At 37.5% G+C, this 16,133-nt stretch overlaps 1 protein-coding gene across 4 annotated transcripts in view; it reads right to left on the reverse strand.

Moving 5' to 3' along the window:
* The window catches only part of rgs12a (regulator of G protein signaling 12a), a 71,544-nt gene that overhangs the window by 15,322 nt on the left and 40,089 nt on the right, over positions 1 to 16,133 (reverse strand). For all 4 annotated transcript variants that reach the window (XM_052145939.1, XM_052145931.1, XM_052145957.1 and 1 more), the window contains 4 exons: positions 11,674 to 11,692; positions 8,506 to 8,675; positions 8,179 to 8,271; positions 6,844 to 6,987 (listed from right to left, as the gene is read on the reverse strand). In XM_052145939.1, the coding sequence (XP_052001899.1) occupies positions 6,844 to 6,987; positions 8,179 to 8,271; positions 8,506 to 8,675; positions 11,674 to 11,692 (426 nt within the window). The remainder of the gene's footprint in view (positions 1 to 6,843; positions 6,988 to 8,178; positions 8,272 to 8,505; positions 8,676 to 11,673; positions 11,693 to 16,133) is intronic.

Here is a 16,133-nt window from a genome sequence, read left to right on the forward strand (position 1 = left end):
AGACTGGGCTGAAGGTTCACCCTTTCAACAGGACAATGACCCCAAGCACACAGCCAAGACAACCATCAGAATGGGGAAATTTTTTTTTATCTCAATGATTTTAGACCATGACATGATTGTTGGTGCCAGATGGGCTAGTTTGAGTATTTCTGTTACTGCTGATATACTAGGATTTTCTTGCACAACATCTCTAGAGTGTAAAGAGAATGGCACAAAAAACAACCACTGAGCGGCAGTTCTGTGGATGAAAAGGCCTTGTTGAAGTCAACGGAGAATGGCCAGACTGGTTCGAGCTGACAGAAAGGCTACGGTAACTAAGATAACGCTTTTGCACAATTGTAGTAAGCAGAATAGCATCTCAGAATGCACAACATGTCGACCCTAGAAGCGGATGGGCTACAACAGCAGAAGACCACCTCTGTCAGCCAAGAACAGAAAACTGAGGCTGCAATGGGCCTACAGTTTGTGTACATGTTTGGATCGATCCAGTGACCAATGATCCAATGTTATTGATACAACACGTAAATATCGATATAGACATTTTTTTAAATGTAGCTTTATTTTAATACTCTCATCTCAGCCACCTCCTCACGCATTTCCGTCAGATGATGAAGCAACCTTATTACATTAATTCGATTTTATTAGTGCTAAATATGCTTTTCATGTGGGACATGGATGTGTGTGCATGTCACTGTTGTAACGCGTATTTATTTGGGTTACGGTCACCTTCCTGTCAGCTTGGACCAGTCTGGCCATTCTCCTCTGACCTCTGTAATTAACAAGTCATTTTCGCCCACAGAACTGCCACTTACACTATGTTTTTTTTCTCACCATTCTCTTTACAATCTAGAGACTGTTGTGCGTTAAAATCCCAGGAGATCAGCAGTTACAGAAATACTAAAACTAGCCCGTTTGGCACCAACAATCATGCCACGGTATAAATCACCGTGAAATCACATTTTTCCCCATTCTGATTCCCCATCAAAGATGGCCGCCACTCATGTCCTTCGTTTGTGTGCCTTTATGTGAGCTCTAATTTTCTTTTTGTTTTATGTGTTTTTATGTATTTTATAGTGACAATCCAGCTAAGGATAGAGACATTTTACATCTAGTGCTTAGTGGACTCTCTTTTTGTCTCAACAATTCAAATCTGAGTGGAATTTATTGCTGGTGCTGCTTGGTTCTAGAAGACCAGTGAGCTGTCAGTGACTTTGTAGATCCTGCATTGCTACTCTATGTGCTTTCTTAACAACTCTTGATCCTGAGGCCAACAGTTGGTTCCAACAAAACCATCTCGGCATTTGTCTCTCTATGCTCTGTGGTTTTCTACACAGGCATTATGTATGTGCTGGTTTTTCTATTAATTAATATGTGTCTCCTTGGTCATGCTGGACTGGATATGGTGAGAGGATATTCATCGTCTCACTCTCTAAGTCTTAAAAATTCCTTGACCAGCGACTCACTTCATCATCATCATCATCATCATCAAGAAATTCACCCCATGCAACAGCAAAAGCTTTATAACTCCCAAACACAAGTTAGCATTCTGCTGTAACTACAATTTTTGAAAGCTTTGAATGACATTCTCACTATGCCAAAGGCCTGTCTGCATTTTATTGCCAGAGACACCGATTATATTACCAATACACAAACTGGGAAATTAAAGTGTATTGTTACGTTGCTGCTATTGTTATCTGGGAATGTGCAACCAAACCCTGGACCTATGCAAAATATACTTACGCCAGCAGACTTTAAAAGTAGATCTAGTTTTGGCCTTGTGCATTTTAATGTTAGAAGTCTTCTTCCCAAAATGGACATGGTAAAGATTTGGGTTGTTACAACGGATATGGATATTATGGTTTTATCAGAAACTTGGTTAAAGAAATCAATACCTGATAATGTGATTGCAATTGATGGTTACAATGTTTATAGATCTGATAGAGTTGGCAAAGATGGTGGAGTGGCGATTTATGTTAAATCTAAATTTTGTAGCTCCATATCACAGTCTATAACTAAAGCCAGACAGTTTGAGCTGCTTGCTGTTAAGGTGAATATATCTAAAGATCTTCACTTTACTGTTGTTGGACGTTATAGACCACCATCAGCGACAAAAGAAGCCCTCTCTTCTATTTCTGATGCCTTACACAGTCTAATTGACTGTGAATTTATTATCATGTGTGATCTAAATTGGGATTGGCTTTCCTCTGCTTCTGATGGCATTAAGGAATTGTATGATTCTTTAAATCTTACGCAATTTATTAAAGCTCCTACTAGGTTCAACCGAAAAGATCTAAATAAATCCACTCTACTGGATCTCATTATTAAAAATGTGCCTCACAAATATACCTCAACAGCAGTATTCTGTAATGATGTCAGTGATCATTGTGCCATTGCCTGTGTAAGAAACTTAAAATTACCCAAGTTAAAACCTTGCTATGTTTCTAAAAGGTATTTTAAAAGATTTGAAGAACAAGCATTTCTGCATGATTTACAGGTGAAACTCGAAAAATTAGAATATCGTGCAAAAGTTCATTAATTTCAGTAATTCAACTTAAAAGGTGAAACTAATATATTATATAGACTCATTACAAGCAAAGTAAGATATTTCAAGCCTTTATTTGATATAATTTTGATGATTATGGCTTACAGCTTATGAAAACCCCAAATTCAGAATCTCAGAAAATTTGAATATTACATGAAATCAATAAAAAAGGATTTTAAATACAGAAATGTCAGCCCTCTGAAAAGTATAATCATGCATATGTACTCAGTACTTGGTTTGGGCCCCTTTTGCATTAATTACTGCCTCAATGCGGCGTGGCATGGATGCTATCAGCCTGTGGCACTGCTGAGGTGTTATGGAAGACCAAGATGCTTCAATAGCGGCCTTCAGCTCTTCTGCATTGTTTGGTCTCATGTCTCTCATCTTTCTCTTGGCAATGCCCCATAGATTCTCTATGGGGTTCAGGTCAAGGTAGTTTGCTGGCCAATCAAGCACAGTAATACCATGGTCATTGAACCAGGTTTTGGTACTTTTGGCAGTGTGGGCAGGTGCCAAGTCCTGCTGGAAAATGAAGTCAGCATCTCCATAAAGCTTCTCTGCTGAAGGAAGCATGAAGTGCTCTAAAATGTCCTGGTAGACAGCTGTGTTGACTCTGGACTTAATAAAGCACAGTGGACCAACACCAGCCGATGACATGGCTCCCCAAACCAACACAGACTGTGGAAACTTCACACTGGACTTCAAGCATCTTGGATTGTGTGCCTCTCCATTCTTCCTCCAGACTCTGGGACCTTGGTTTCCAAATGAGATGCAAAATTTGCTGTCATCAGAAAAGAGGACTTTGGACCACTGAGCAACAGACCAGTTCTTTTTTTCTTTAGCCCAGGTAACATTTGAAGCCCATGTCCATGACCCGTCTGTGTGTGGTGGCTCTTGATGCAGTAAATCCAGCCTCAGTCCACTCCTTGTGAAGCTCCCCCACACATTTGAATGGCCTTTTCCTGACAATCCTCTCCAGGCTACGGTCATCCCTGCTGCTTGTGCACCTTTTTCTTCCACACTTTTCCCTTCCACTTAACTTTCTATTAATGTGCTTTGATACAGCACTTTGAGAACATCCAACTTCTTTTGCAATTACCTTTTGAGGCTTTCCCTCCTTGTGGAGGGTGTCAATGATGGTTTTCTGCACAACTGCAGTCTTCCCCATGATTGTGAATTCAACTGAACCAAACTGAGAGACCATTTAAAGGCTCAGGAACCCTTTGCATGTGTTTAGCTGATTAGAGTATGACACTTTGAGCCTACAATACTGAACCTTTTCACAATATTCTAATTTTCTGAGATTCTGAATTTGGGGTTTTCATAAGCTGTAAGCCATAATCATCAAAATTATATCAAATAAAGGCTTGAAATATCTTACTTTGCTTGTAATGAGTCTATATAATATATTAGTTTCACCTTTTAAGTTGAATTACTGAAATTAATGAACTTTTGCACGATATTCTAATTTTTCGATTTTCACCTGTATACAATAGTGATATTGGTAGAGTCAGTTTAATCCATGATGTGGAATGTGCATGGGAACATTTTTACAATTCTTTCATGTCAATTTGTAATAAGCATGCCCCTGTAAAAAAAATTTGGATCTCTGGGAGAGACAACCCTTGGTTTACAGTTGAATTGTCTAATCTGATCAGGGAAAGGAACGTCTCATGGGCCAAGGCTAGAACCACTAACTCCCTTGCTGATTGGACTTCCTTTAGAGTCCAAGAAATAAATGTACAAGTCTGACTAAAACATCAAAGTCAGAATATTACTTAAAATCTATTTCAGAAACTGTAACTAATCCTACTAAATTCTGGAAACAGATAAATGAATGTCTCAATTCCACTCTAGGCCTCCCTGAGCACATTTTAGTTAATTCAACTGAAATTAAGTGTAAAGATGAAATCATTTTAATGAGCATTTTATATAAGCGGGGTCTATTCTTAATACATATGTAGCAGAATCGGGGAGCTCTAATTCTAAATTGATAACATCTTTAACATGTACTAATTTACCTAGGGATCCTTTTGTATTTAGACCTATTTCTAGTGGGGAGATCTGTAAAGCTTTGAAGGCTATTGATCCAAAAAAAGTCACCTGGACCCGACAATTTGGATCCTGATCTTCTAAAGATTTCAGCTGATTTTATTACTGAGCCGATTGATCAAATGATTAATTAGAGTCTGCAGAAAAACCAGCCCAAAAAACTGGAAAGCAGCCTATGTACTTCCTTTACCGGAGGGTGGGGACCCTTCGAATTTAAACAACTATCGCCCGATATCCATACTTTCTATTCTTGCCAAGATTCTACAATATCAAGTAAACTCCCAATTGAAACAATACTTTGCTAACAATAATATTTTAAGTGACAGTCTGGTTTTAGATCAGGTCATAGTACCATATCTGCAGCTATGTTGGTAATAAATGACATTATAAATGCCTTGGACAGAAAACAACATTGTGCTGCCCTATTTGTTGATCTGTCAAAGGCATTTGATTCAGTTGACCAGGAGCTGCTGTTAGGTAGACTCGAGTGATGTTGGATTGGATAACAAGGCTATAGAGTGGTTTAAGAACTACCTTACAGATAGAACCCAGTGTGTATACACAGATGGACATAAGTCAAGCTTTTTGGAAATCTCTAAGGGTGTCACCCAAGGTTAAATTTTAGCCCCTGTGTTATTTTCTATTTTTATAAACAACATTGGGAGGGACATGTCTACAGCTAAACTGCATCTTTATGCAGACGATACAATAGTTTATTCAGTTGCCTCTTCTTTGAACCAGGCTTTTGTTGATCTTCAGCTTGCTTTTCAAAAGCTACAAGTGTCATTATATGATCTTAAGCTCACACTTAATGCTAAGAAAATTGAAAAAGTATCATCTTATAAGTACTTGGGTATCTGGGTGGACGATAGGCTCTCTTTTAGCATGCATATTGAACACCTAGTGAAGAAGTTGAAGGTTAGGCTGGGTTTTTATTATCGAAATAGGGCCTGCCTTAATTTAGCAGCTAGGAAAAAGCTTGTACAGGCTACATTCATAAGTGTTCTATATGGAGATATTATCTACATGCATGCTGCTTCCTCTATACTTTGTCGTCTAGACTCTGTGTATCATTGTTCTCTTCATTTTATAAGCAATTCAATGTCTAGTACACATCATTGTGTACTTTATAATTTGGTCTCGTGGCCTTCATTATGCTTAAGGAGACAGCATCACTGGTATTTTTTTATTTATAAAGCCATACAGGGAAAACTACCTCCTTATTTGTGCAATCTTTTTGTCACTCATCAATAGCTGTTATGATTCTCGCTCCTCTAGATGGCTACTCTACAGGGTACCCAGGATTTGCTCTAATCTGGGTAAAACAGCATTTTCTTATTTTGCACCTTGGTCATGGAATTCCCTCCAGAACACATTACATATAAATCACTTTGTTACCTTGGGTGAATTCAAATCTTTGATTAAAAAAAGTGTATGACTGAAGAGTGCAATTGCTATGTATAAGCTGGATTCTGTAATTGTAGTCCATTGTTTTCATTATTGTGTCCTATTTTTGTCTTGTATCTGTTTTTGTTGTGTTGAACTTTTTACCTTGTTTGGTGTGCTTTCTTGGCCAGGTCTCTCTCAAAAAAGAGATTTCATCTCAAGGGACTTCTTGGTTAAATAAAGATTAATAAATATTGATGTGAACATTAACTGAAGCTCCTGACCCAGATGCCTGATTTTATACACTACACTGCTGCCACATGATTGGCTGATCAGATAATCAGTAGATGTACAAGTTTATCTAATAAAGTGGCCAGTGAGCATATATACCTGTATATATATATATATATATATATATATATATATATATATATATATATATATATATATATATATACACACACACACACAAAATATAAGATGTAAAGTAGATTATATCACATTTATATGGTGCATAACAACAGTATCTTATCTCATATGTCCTCTAATACTATTCAAGGTTTATGTTAAGTGCTTAGAACCTGATTTATTTTTCAGTCCTATCTAATTTTCAGTTACATTATTTTAAATATTTGTCTTTATTCTACTTTCAATCAGCTTTTAACATTATTGTAAATATTTACAGCACAGTCTATGCACAAAGCACATTTCACTAACTCTGTTTAGATGTGTAAGTGACAACTTGCAACACGAGTCGGGGTTCAATGAAAGGTTATGTTTGCTCAATCAAGCAATGTGAATGTAGGAATATAAATGAATACTGTATGTGTGCATTGAGTGTGTGTACGTGTGAGTGTGCTAACCTGTAGCTGTGGCTGTTTGAACATGTTTGGCTGTGGAGCTGTCAGGACATCATCTGCAAGTTGAGCCTGACTGTCAATGTTCACTGGCATAGTAGCTTTACTCGAGAGGAAGCAGTTGTAGATCTCTTTGGCCTTCTGGGATAGCTGAAAACAGCAGCAATTCAAGCATTTACCTAAACTATGATTAGGTCATCAAAACACATTCAACTCATACTTGACCAGGCCATGTCTTTGGAGACACACTCTAAACAGCTTGTCCGAAATTGTTTTTATCATCTTAGGAACAACTCTAAAATTCGCAAAATGTTATCAAAGAAAGATCTGGAAATAATAATTCATGCTTTCGTATCAACAAGACTTGACTACTGCAACTCTGTTTTTATCTGTCTGAATAAGTCTGCTTTGAACAAATTGCATATTGTTCAAAATTCTGCTGCTAAACTTTTAACAGGTGCCCCTCGAAGGTCTCACATAACACCAGTCTTAATGGATCTCCATTGGCTCCCTGTAAAATTCAGGATTGATTTTAAGATTTTAGTGCTGACTTTCAGAGCCTTAAATGGTCAGGCCCCACATTACATCCTGGACCTTTTGAAGTTGTATTCCTCTGACCGCACTCTCCGGTCCTCTGGCCAAAACTTGCTTGCAGTCCCTAAGACTCGTTATAAGACCCGAGGGGACATGTCATTTCAGTCTGTAGCTCCCAGACTGTGGAACGCCCTGCCCCTGTCCATGCGTCTGGCAGACACTGTTGCCTCTTTTAAAAGGCGCTGAAAACATGTTTATTTAATAAGGCTTTTGGTTGATGGGTTTTTACTAGTGTCACTTTAATCTTACATATGTATATACATTTTATACTGTTTGTTTTTACTTATCCTCCTGTACAGCACTTTGTGATTTTATCTGTGAAAAGCGCTTTATAAATAAACTTTACTTACTTACTTACTTACTACTTACTTACTTATGTTGTTCCAAATCTGTGTTATTTTTTTCCCAAAGAATAGCCAAGGACATTTTAGGATTAATGATGCTAGTACCACAGAAATTACACACTTAACCTTTAAATGTCAGTCTGTTCCTCACACAAAGCTATCATATGTCTTTAGAAGACTAAGAATTTAGTGTATGAGTTGCATGGACTACTTTTATAAAAGTCTGAATACACTCTTCCCAACATCACCTTTTGTATCCATGGAAGATATCATACAAAATCATACATGTTCAAATGACATGAGAGTCAGTTTTTTGGTTGAACAATCCATTTAAGAAGCAAAAGGAACAAATTGATTGAACATGTACCAATGAGGGAACTGAATATGTTTTACAGAAGATTACCTGCTTTTTGTCATGTTCTGGAACTTGGCTAAAGGATTCACAGGCCTGCCAGAATAATATGTTTTCCTCACTAAACTCCTTCTTTAGAAACTCCTGTAGGAAAAGAGAATAGTACATTTGTTTCTAAACATATGTAAATTACTATTCTGCGACATTACTACATTTTTACTACATGATGGTGTTGAAAAGAAATCAATTTATCGGAATGCGCAAATCAACAAAAAATATATACATTTAATCATCAGTTCAACTGCCATAATCATTGTAATTCATGAACAATAGTTTCATGTGAGAGTGTGAATGTCTAAGGCAAATAGGGATACTTACGGAAAAATAGCGGACACCAACAGGGTCCTGGAGCAAGCGCTCAAAGCTGACAGCCCACAAGGCAACACAGCGCTCTGAAAGGCGATGATGGTTGTTAATGCCGAGCAGACTGCCATTACTCGCCAAACTGTTTGCACTGCCACAGTCATGACGCACAACACCACTGCACCCTGAAAAGAGTTAATATCTAAATTATTTCAATTCGGATTCCTGAACTGATCTTTGCATTCATTAAAATACAATTAAATCTCTATTCTGAACTTATATGTTTCTTTAATAAGCATGTGTATAAAGAGGAGAAAGTTGGAAAGGTTTTTTATCTTTAAAAGGTGCACTCAGTAACTTTTGTCTTTGTGTCATATTGGACTTACAGCGGCATATTTTAATGTTGTAGTATGTAAGATTCAGAAACTCTTGTTATTAGAATAGAATCCTTTAGAATCCTTTATTATGGTCACACATTATACACACAGTTTTTGCATATAGACAGTGAAATGTGTTCGTTTTCACATATCCCAGCTAAGCTGGGGTCAGTGTGCAGGGTCAGCCATGATACTCAAGGGCCCAACCATGGTGGTGCTGGGGCTTGAACCCCCGACCTTCTGGTCAGTAACACTGAGCCTCAACCGCTGAGCCACCACTGCCCCAGTTTTCGCATACTTAGCTGGGGTCAGAGCGTACGGTCAGCCATGGTACGGCGCCCCTGGATCAGATGGGGTAAAGGGCCTTGCTCGAGGGCCCAACAGTGGCATCATGGCAGGGCCCTCGGCCTGAACCCCTGACCTTCAGGTCAGTAACCCACAGCCTTGACCACCAAGCCACCACTGCCCCTTGAACTGCCCCTGGTATTAATGATACCAGTGGCCTTTAAGTGAACTGCAACCAGCTACCTGTTGCTCGTGCTTGCTCTTGCACACACTCTATAAGGACGCGAGCAACGAGCATCGACCAAAACAATGATGTAACATACAAAGAGACAAGGTGATTCACTGGTATCATGCTGACAGATGAGGTAGCATAATTAAAATTACACAGTTATAATTGTTTTACTACAAACTTTGAGACTGTATATTATATTTGACTCTCCAGTGCTGGAACAGGGCTAAAACAAAGTGTGGATATAGTAGTTTGAAGTAATCACTTGTCTTTGTATGACTGCATTTATACATTAGCTATCTAGCCAGCTTTATCAATAGTTGTTAGCTAAATTTGGTAGATGATGTCAGTTGCGGTTTATAAAATAGACTGTACATTATAAATATGTTGACAGTTCAGTATTGTGAATGTCTAAGGCAAATAGGGATACTTACTGAAAAAAAAAAAGAAAAATTATATATATATTTTTTCTGTATAACCAAGTTACGTTACTCTAATGAATGGGTCTTTTTGCATTATCTTGAACATTGTTCAGCATTCATCTCATGTATTTTCAACAAACAAAGGTCCCTCCAGGAATCAAATGCCCTGCCAATGTTCACTCTAATTTTCTCTCAACCACGATCACGTTTCCGCTTAGCCAGATGGGATTCAGTAGAAACATTTATTTATTTATTTATTTTGTCGGTGTTGTGCTGGGAGCCGGACGTTTGCTGGATTCCATCTCTAAGATAATGTTACCAAGTGTTGCAGTTCGTTGTCGCTGTTGAATAGCAGAGAAGCTACTGTCTGAGGCAAGGCTCTCAGGAGCGAGCACAAATGTCACATCCTTTGGATTTTCTCGACAAAAGCGACCCACACCCTTCGCATGAAAATCAGTCTACAGGCTTTAATAGGTAAACTAGGAAATGCGGGAAGGGTTAATTTTTTAAGTTGCTTTACAAGACATTCACTCATTGGCAAAAAAAGGGCAAATATTACATGAAAATTGTTACATATTGCACCTTTAAATTCACAGTCAGCCAAGATTACTTTAATCAGTGAGTGAAAGTGTCTAATAACAGGATGGTTACTGAGATTAAGCGAGTAGCATTCAGCTGGTCATGTGACTCCAAAATGGCAACCCCCATGTGCGGACCCGCTTCATGTAGAATAAAACAACTTTTATAAGGTTACTGATATGACTGTAGTCTTCATTTTAATGTGAGTGGTCATGTTTTCTTGCATGTATTGCAAAATTATTATTCATGTCTTTTAAGAGTTAAACTTTTTTAATTAGGAAAAAATTACTGAGTGCACCTTTAAGATTAAATAGAGACTGAAATGACATTTGGCGTAGGAAAAAAAAATCTCCTTTTTTGTGTGTTTCATGGAAGAAACATGAGCGTAAGTTTTGCGTGAAATATTTCTTCGATGTGTATTCAAGTAATATTTAATTACATTTAAAGTTTTGCTTATTTTAGTAAGAAAGGGTGGATTTATTGAAGGTAGTGTAAGCAACAGCACAGTCAATACTGTATGTATAATAGATGATGGTTGTTTATGCTATGGAATATTTTCCCAAAATGGGAGTGTCATTTTAATGATGTGTCTATACATTAGATGTGATATTTTCTATTGCAATGCCATTAGAAGTTAATAAAGTACAATAAAACATGTTGTTTTACATTTTGTCATACATAGTTACAGCCTTTATCATACATATTATTTGTTTTCCTTACTTTTCAGTAGGCAAGTTCAGACAAATCTCGAAACTCACTCTGACCACAACGGTCACAAACCCATTCTGTCAAATCAAAGGGAACTTTCACATCGAGCTGTTGACAGTTTGTTTTATGGTTCTGAGATGCCCGAAAGGATCTCTAACCTAATTCAGCTTTCAGCTTAAGACATGTTGTAAGAATAACCGAGGAGCTTTGAAAGATTTAAGATTCTATTCTCAAGTACATAAGTCAACTTTGCAATTGGTACAGATGACAGCAATCAAACATTCCAATGCAAGTATTTCATACATAATACCTAGGTTTACTTTATTCTCAATATAAAACTAAAACTATACAATGCTAAGTTTAAATAATGATATTGTACCTCTTTCATAACTATTTTCAAGTATCGCTTCATAGAGAATTTAAAATGTAACTCTATAAAGACTTCCCTAATAAAATTCAAAGGAACACAACATAGGTTCTTATTTGAAGCATTTAAATTAACAGCAATATCTACATATTGAAGCAATTTCTGAATGGTGTGATTATTTTTATTTGTTAGAAAGGGTTTAAAAAGTGTACTCACCTCCAGCTGATGCAGCCGACTGAAAGAGAAGAAAGAAAGACATGAATTTGCAATTGCCATCCTGACTTTGGTGCGAAAAAGATGCATGAAGAGGGGGAAAAGAGGACAGAGGTAAAACTGAGCTGGAGACAGTGCCAGCAGACATCTCAGCAGCCTGTCTCATCTTAACTGAATGTTTGTGACATGTGTTTGTTGAGTGGGGAGGGTCTTTTCATACAATCGTTTATGTAGCTGTGTGTAACACACAGCTGTTCACACCTCTGCTCTGGTTACTACTGTTACTGGTAGGGTACCCATGCACACACACAAAGACATTGACCTGACCCAGGCCTGTCCAGACACTCGTTAGACCATATTTCTTCAACAAAGAACCTTAGTCAAGCTTTTTAGGTCATCAAACAGCTCCTGTTTGAACAAACGTTCTCTTTCAGTCTTTCAGCGTGTAATATCAACAACCGGACAACTCCATAATCACATAAATGAAACTAGAAATGAGCATGGCACTAATGCTGCTCAACTTTGTCAGTTCATGCAGCAAGGTATATTGCAGAGCAACTTGGTGTTCAAGGTTGGCTAAGACATGGTGAAGTAGGGGATTGAAACATGATCCCAATGTTCAGATGAAACCTACGCCACTTGCTGACCTCCATGATAAAAATGTGTAACCTCCTGTTTGATCTCAGATACAGCTCATTCATTTACATCATGATTAGCAGAGGTGTGTGTGTTTTATAGGCTGGGAGCAAAGCACATGGACAAACACACATACTGTTTGTTCAGAGGGAGTTAATGTAATGAATTAAAGGCAGTTATTGAGACAGCAGACACACAAAGGAACAAATATTTTCATGGGGTGAATACAAATGTGAAGAATCGAAAAGCAGGAGATAAAAGCCACGTAATAAAATTATAGAATTATGTTAGCAAGTCACGGAACCCCTGGAGGATGTTTACTAAGTGATACCATATACCTATTTGTATAGGGTGGTGTTTAATTTCAATCGTTAGTACTTTGATAGTTGGCATTGCTGAATCCCTTCAACACTTAGCCTATGCACTTACACTTCCAAATGAAAGACACAAACTATTTCCTTCTGGATACTGACTTGCTCGATGCTTAAACGGATAGTTCAACATAAAATTATAAATTAGAAAAATAATTTACTCAACCTTGTGTTGTTACAAACCTGTAATTCACTCTTCCGTGGACCACAAAAGGAGAAGTTTAGCAGAATGTTGTGGCTACTCTATTGCATACAATACAAGCATATAGTGACCAGGGGCTGACAAGTTCCAAAAAGGACAGAAAAAACATATTAATGCACCATTTTGGTGTCAATTAAACAAAATACTATTAGTTCAGTGTGTCTTGCAACCAAACAGAACGAACCAGGTCTGAATATGTGCAAGCGTAAATGGAAATTGAGAGATAAAGCTGAGGTGAGGATTTTCAGTGAATAACAACTTACATTTTGGTCTGTTCCTAAAACAAAGCTGCTGTGCACAAGATATATGAACTACTTTAATGGTACCTGTAACAAAGAAGGACAACTGGAGCTGGATTCTTCCAACACAGGTAGATAACTTTTACTTTACCACTTCCCTGGTTTACAGCTTCACAAAAACTTAACAGCTTCACAGGAACGTAGTCACTAAAACACATTAGTTTCACATTAACGTCTCAGATTCACAGTAAGGCTCTTTCCCCCTTTCTCTCTCTCGCCGCTGGTGCCGTGGCTGCTTATAAATCGATCTCCCCGTGCTCACTGGAATTATAAACATGTGTTAAACATAATTTAGCTCAGGTGCCTTACCGCTTTCTCTCTCTCCAGATGGACGCTTGACCACACCCCCGCTGCCACATTACATTAATGGTGCTTTTTTTCTGTCCTTTTTGGTTACTGTAAGCTTTCATTGTATGGGAAAGAGCTGTGTGAACAATCTTCAAAAATTATCTTTTTGTGTTCCACAGATAAAAGAAAATCATACGGGCAGGATTCTTTGATGATTGTTTTAAGTTAAATACCAGTACTTTGCCATGACCTTTCCAATCATTTGTGATTACTGATAAAAATTATTCACATTCTGACTAATTCAGCTGAAATGGTCTGACTGATTCACTGTAAAGAACCGACACTAAAGAACGATTCACTCACAAATCAGATGTTTCTCTACACAAAAACAATAAATGACAGATGAAATATGAACATCTCTAGAAAAACATATATACATATATATTATAGAAATTTCCCTAACTTTGTCAGTACTTCCCTTGCCATGAAATACGTGATTTTCCCAGGCCTGGAAAACACAATTTAAAATAGCAACATGAGCATTTGTGTCTGTAATGAAAACAAGCAATGAGCTACATCATTACCTCATCAGTGCTCAGAAATGGCACATTCCAGTCCAAGCATGTCACCCTTATCAATTATCACCATTATCACCATTTCCCTTCCAGGAAAAGTCGTTCCAGCAAATGTTCTGGAACTGCGAGATTTTGTTAATTCACACTGCCCAAATTTTTCTATAATCTGTGCTCACATATACACATATCCCAGGACAATCCTGTAAAGACAAAATTGACATCACAATGTGATGTCTAATTTACAGGATCTTGAGTTTACTGATAACCAGTGTATTCTCTCTCGAGAAGCTTGTTCGTTCATTCTCTTATAAACAAATAAATAAACATTTTGCCACAAAATGTGTCGAATTTGCAAAACTTGCCTTAGCACAACCACTAGTAACATACCAATATGGTAATAGCATTCTGTAGACATAAAGATTGCTAAAGCCTCCTCTGACCAATTTTCAGTGTACCCCAATCCAAGAATGCTCTCAGCAAAGCATAAAGACACAAGAGGGATGGCCTCCAAAAAACCACAAACCTCCATGAATCCACTTCAAAGTGACAATGTGCCTCAAAATGAAGAGTTACAAATGCAGTCTTATATTTCACTGATGACATGAGCTAAAGGCTGACCACAACTTACCTGAGATAAACTCAAATCAAGCCATACTCCAAAAATAAGATTTTAAGAATTAGAGTCTATAACTATAGCAATCTCAAACCAAGACCCACAGATATAAAAAGAGTTTCACACTATCAAGTGTTTAGTTTGAGGAAGGGTACAGCTGATCTTCTCTCTCTTTCACAGATCTCATAACCTACCAAGTCCATGTCTGATATAAATCTCACTCCTTTAAAAACAAGAAGCGGCCCTTCTATGGTTCAAATTATAGTGAGGGATGATTTAGTAATGAGAAACAGAGGGAGGAAAGAAAGAGAAGAGAAGAAAATGTGAAGCTATGACATGGTAAAGCCTGATTACCAAACGGTTTCTGCCACCACCCTAGCATATTTGGTCAGAATACCATGGCAACAATTCATTTTAGACCACAGACATTGAAGCCAGCAATGACACGCGTCTCAGGCGGGGGCGCTCTAAATATATCATGTGGTCCCATAAGCAACGTGTTATTACATGGGGGATTTACAGCAGCAGGATCTGGTAGGTGTACAGCGTGGCAGGATTTAGGGGTGTCTACAGATATCTGGATGTTGTGACCCTGCTGTGTGATTGAGTGGCATGTCTCTGAACCAATCAAATGGCTTGAAACTTGTGCGAAGAAAAATCTTAGAAGTGTATTTATGGTGTTTAAGAGGAAATGATGAGGTAATTTCTGTGTTTAGACAAAAACATGTTTCAGCCTGTTTATTAAAATAGCACAAGAAAAAATTCTCGGCTTGACTCCATTTTCTTTCTATAGAGGCATTTGTGCCCAAAAACTCACCTCTGCAAATGTGTAGCAAAATGCAAACTACAATTTTATATTTTCAGAAGAAAACGTTAGTCATGCCTCCTTCAAAAACTTACTGCCACAATGCTAGGGTGTTCAGGGTGGTTCTGAGTGGTTGCCAGGGCATTGCTATGCGGTTACTAGAGTGTTTTAGGATGTTGCTTGGTGGCTACTTACGGATAAGTGAGCTCTTTTGACTTGGGCCGGTACACTGCAAATGTTCTCATTATCTTAATTAGTATTTTCTCTTGTTTTCCAGTGAAAATATCTAAAATTCTTAAAACAAAATACATGTACTTTACAGGGAAAATCGCAAAATATATTTTGTCTTGTTTTCAGACCAATCTTAATAAATGTAGTGATGTTTATGCTTAAAAGAAGAAAAAAATATTTGTCAATGGGTTAAGATAACTTTACTTATTTCAAAAGCAAATACATTTTTCTTACCCCATTTCTTGTTTAAAGCATTAAGTTTAATAAGTTTTGTCAGATATCTTTAAAAACAAAACTTTATATATTATGCCATTTTGCTTATCAAGTAAATTTATATTGTTTTAAGAATATTTAGGTACTTTTTTACTGGAAAACTAGACAAAAATACTGATTAAAAAAATGTGCAGGCTTGGAATCAAAAGAGTATATTTTGGGAAGTCACA

This window comes from Xyrauchen texanus, chromosome 2 (genome assembly GCF_025860055.1).
Source record: "Xyrauchen texanus isolate HMW12.3.18 chromosome 2, RBS_HiC_50CHRs, whole genome shotgun sequence".
In the NCBI taxonomy this organism is placed as follows: Eukaryota; Metazoa; Chordata; class Actinopteri; order Cypriniformes; family Catostomidae; genus Xyrauchen; species Xyrauchen texanus.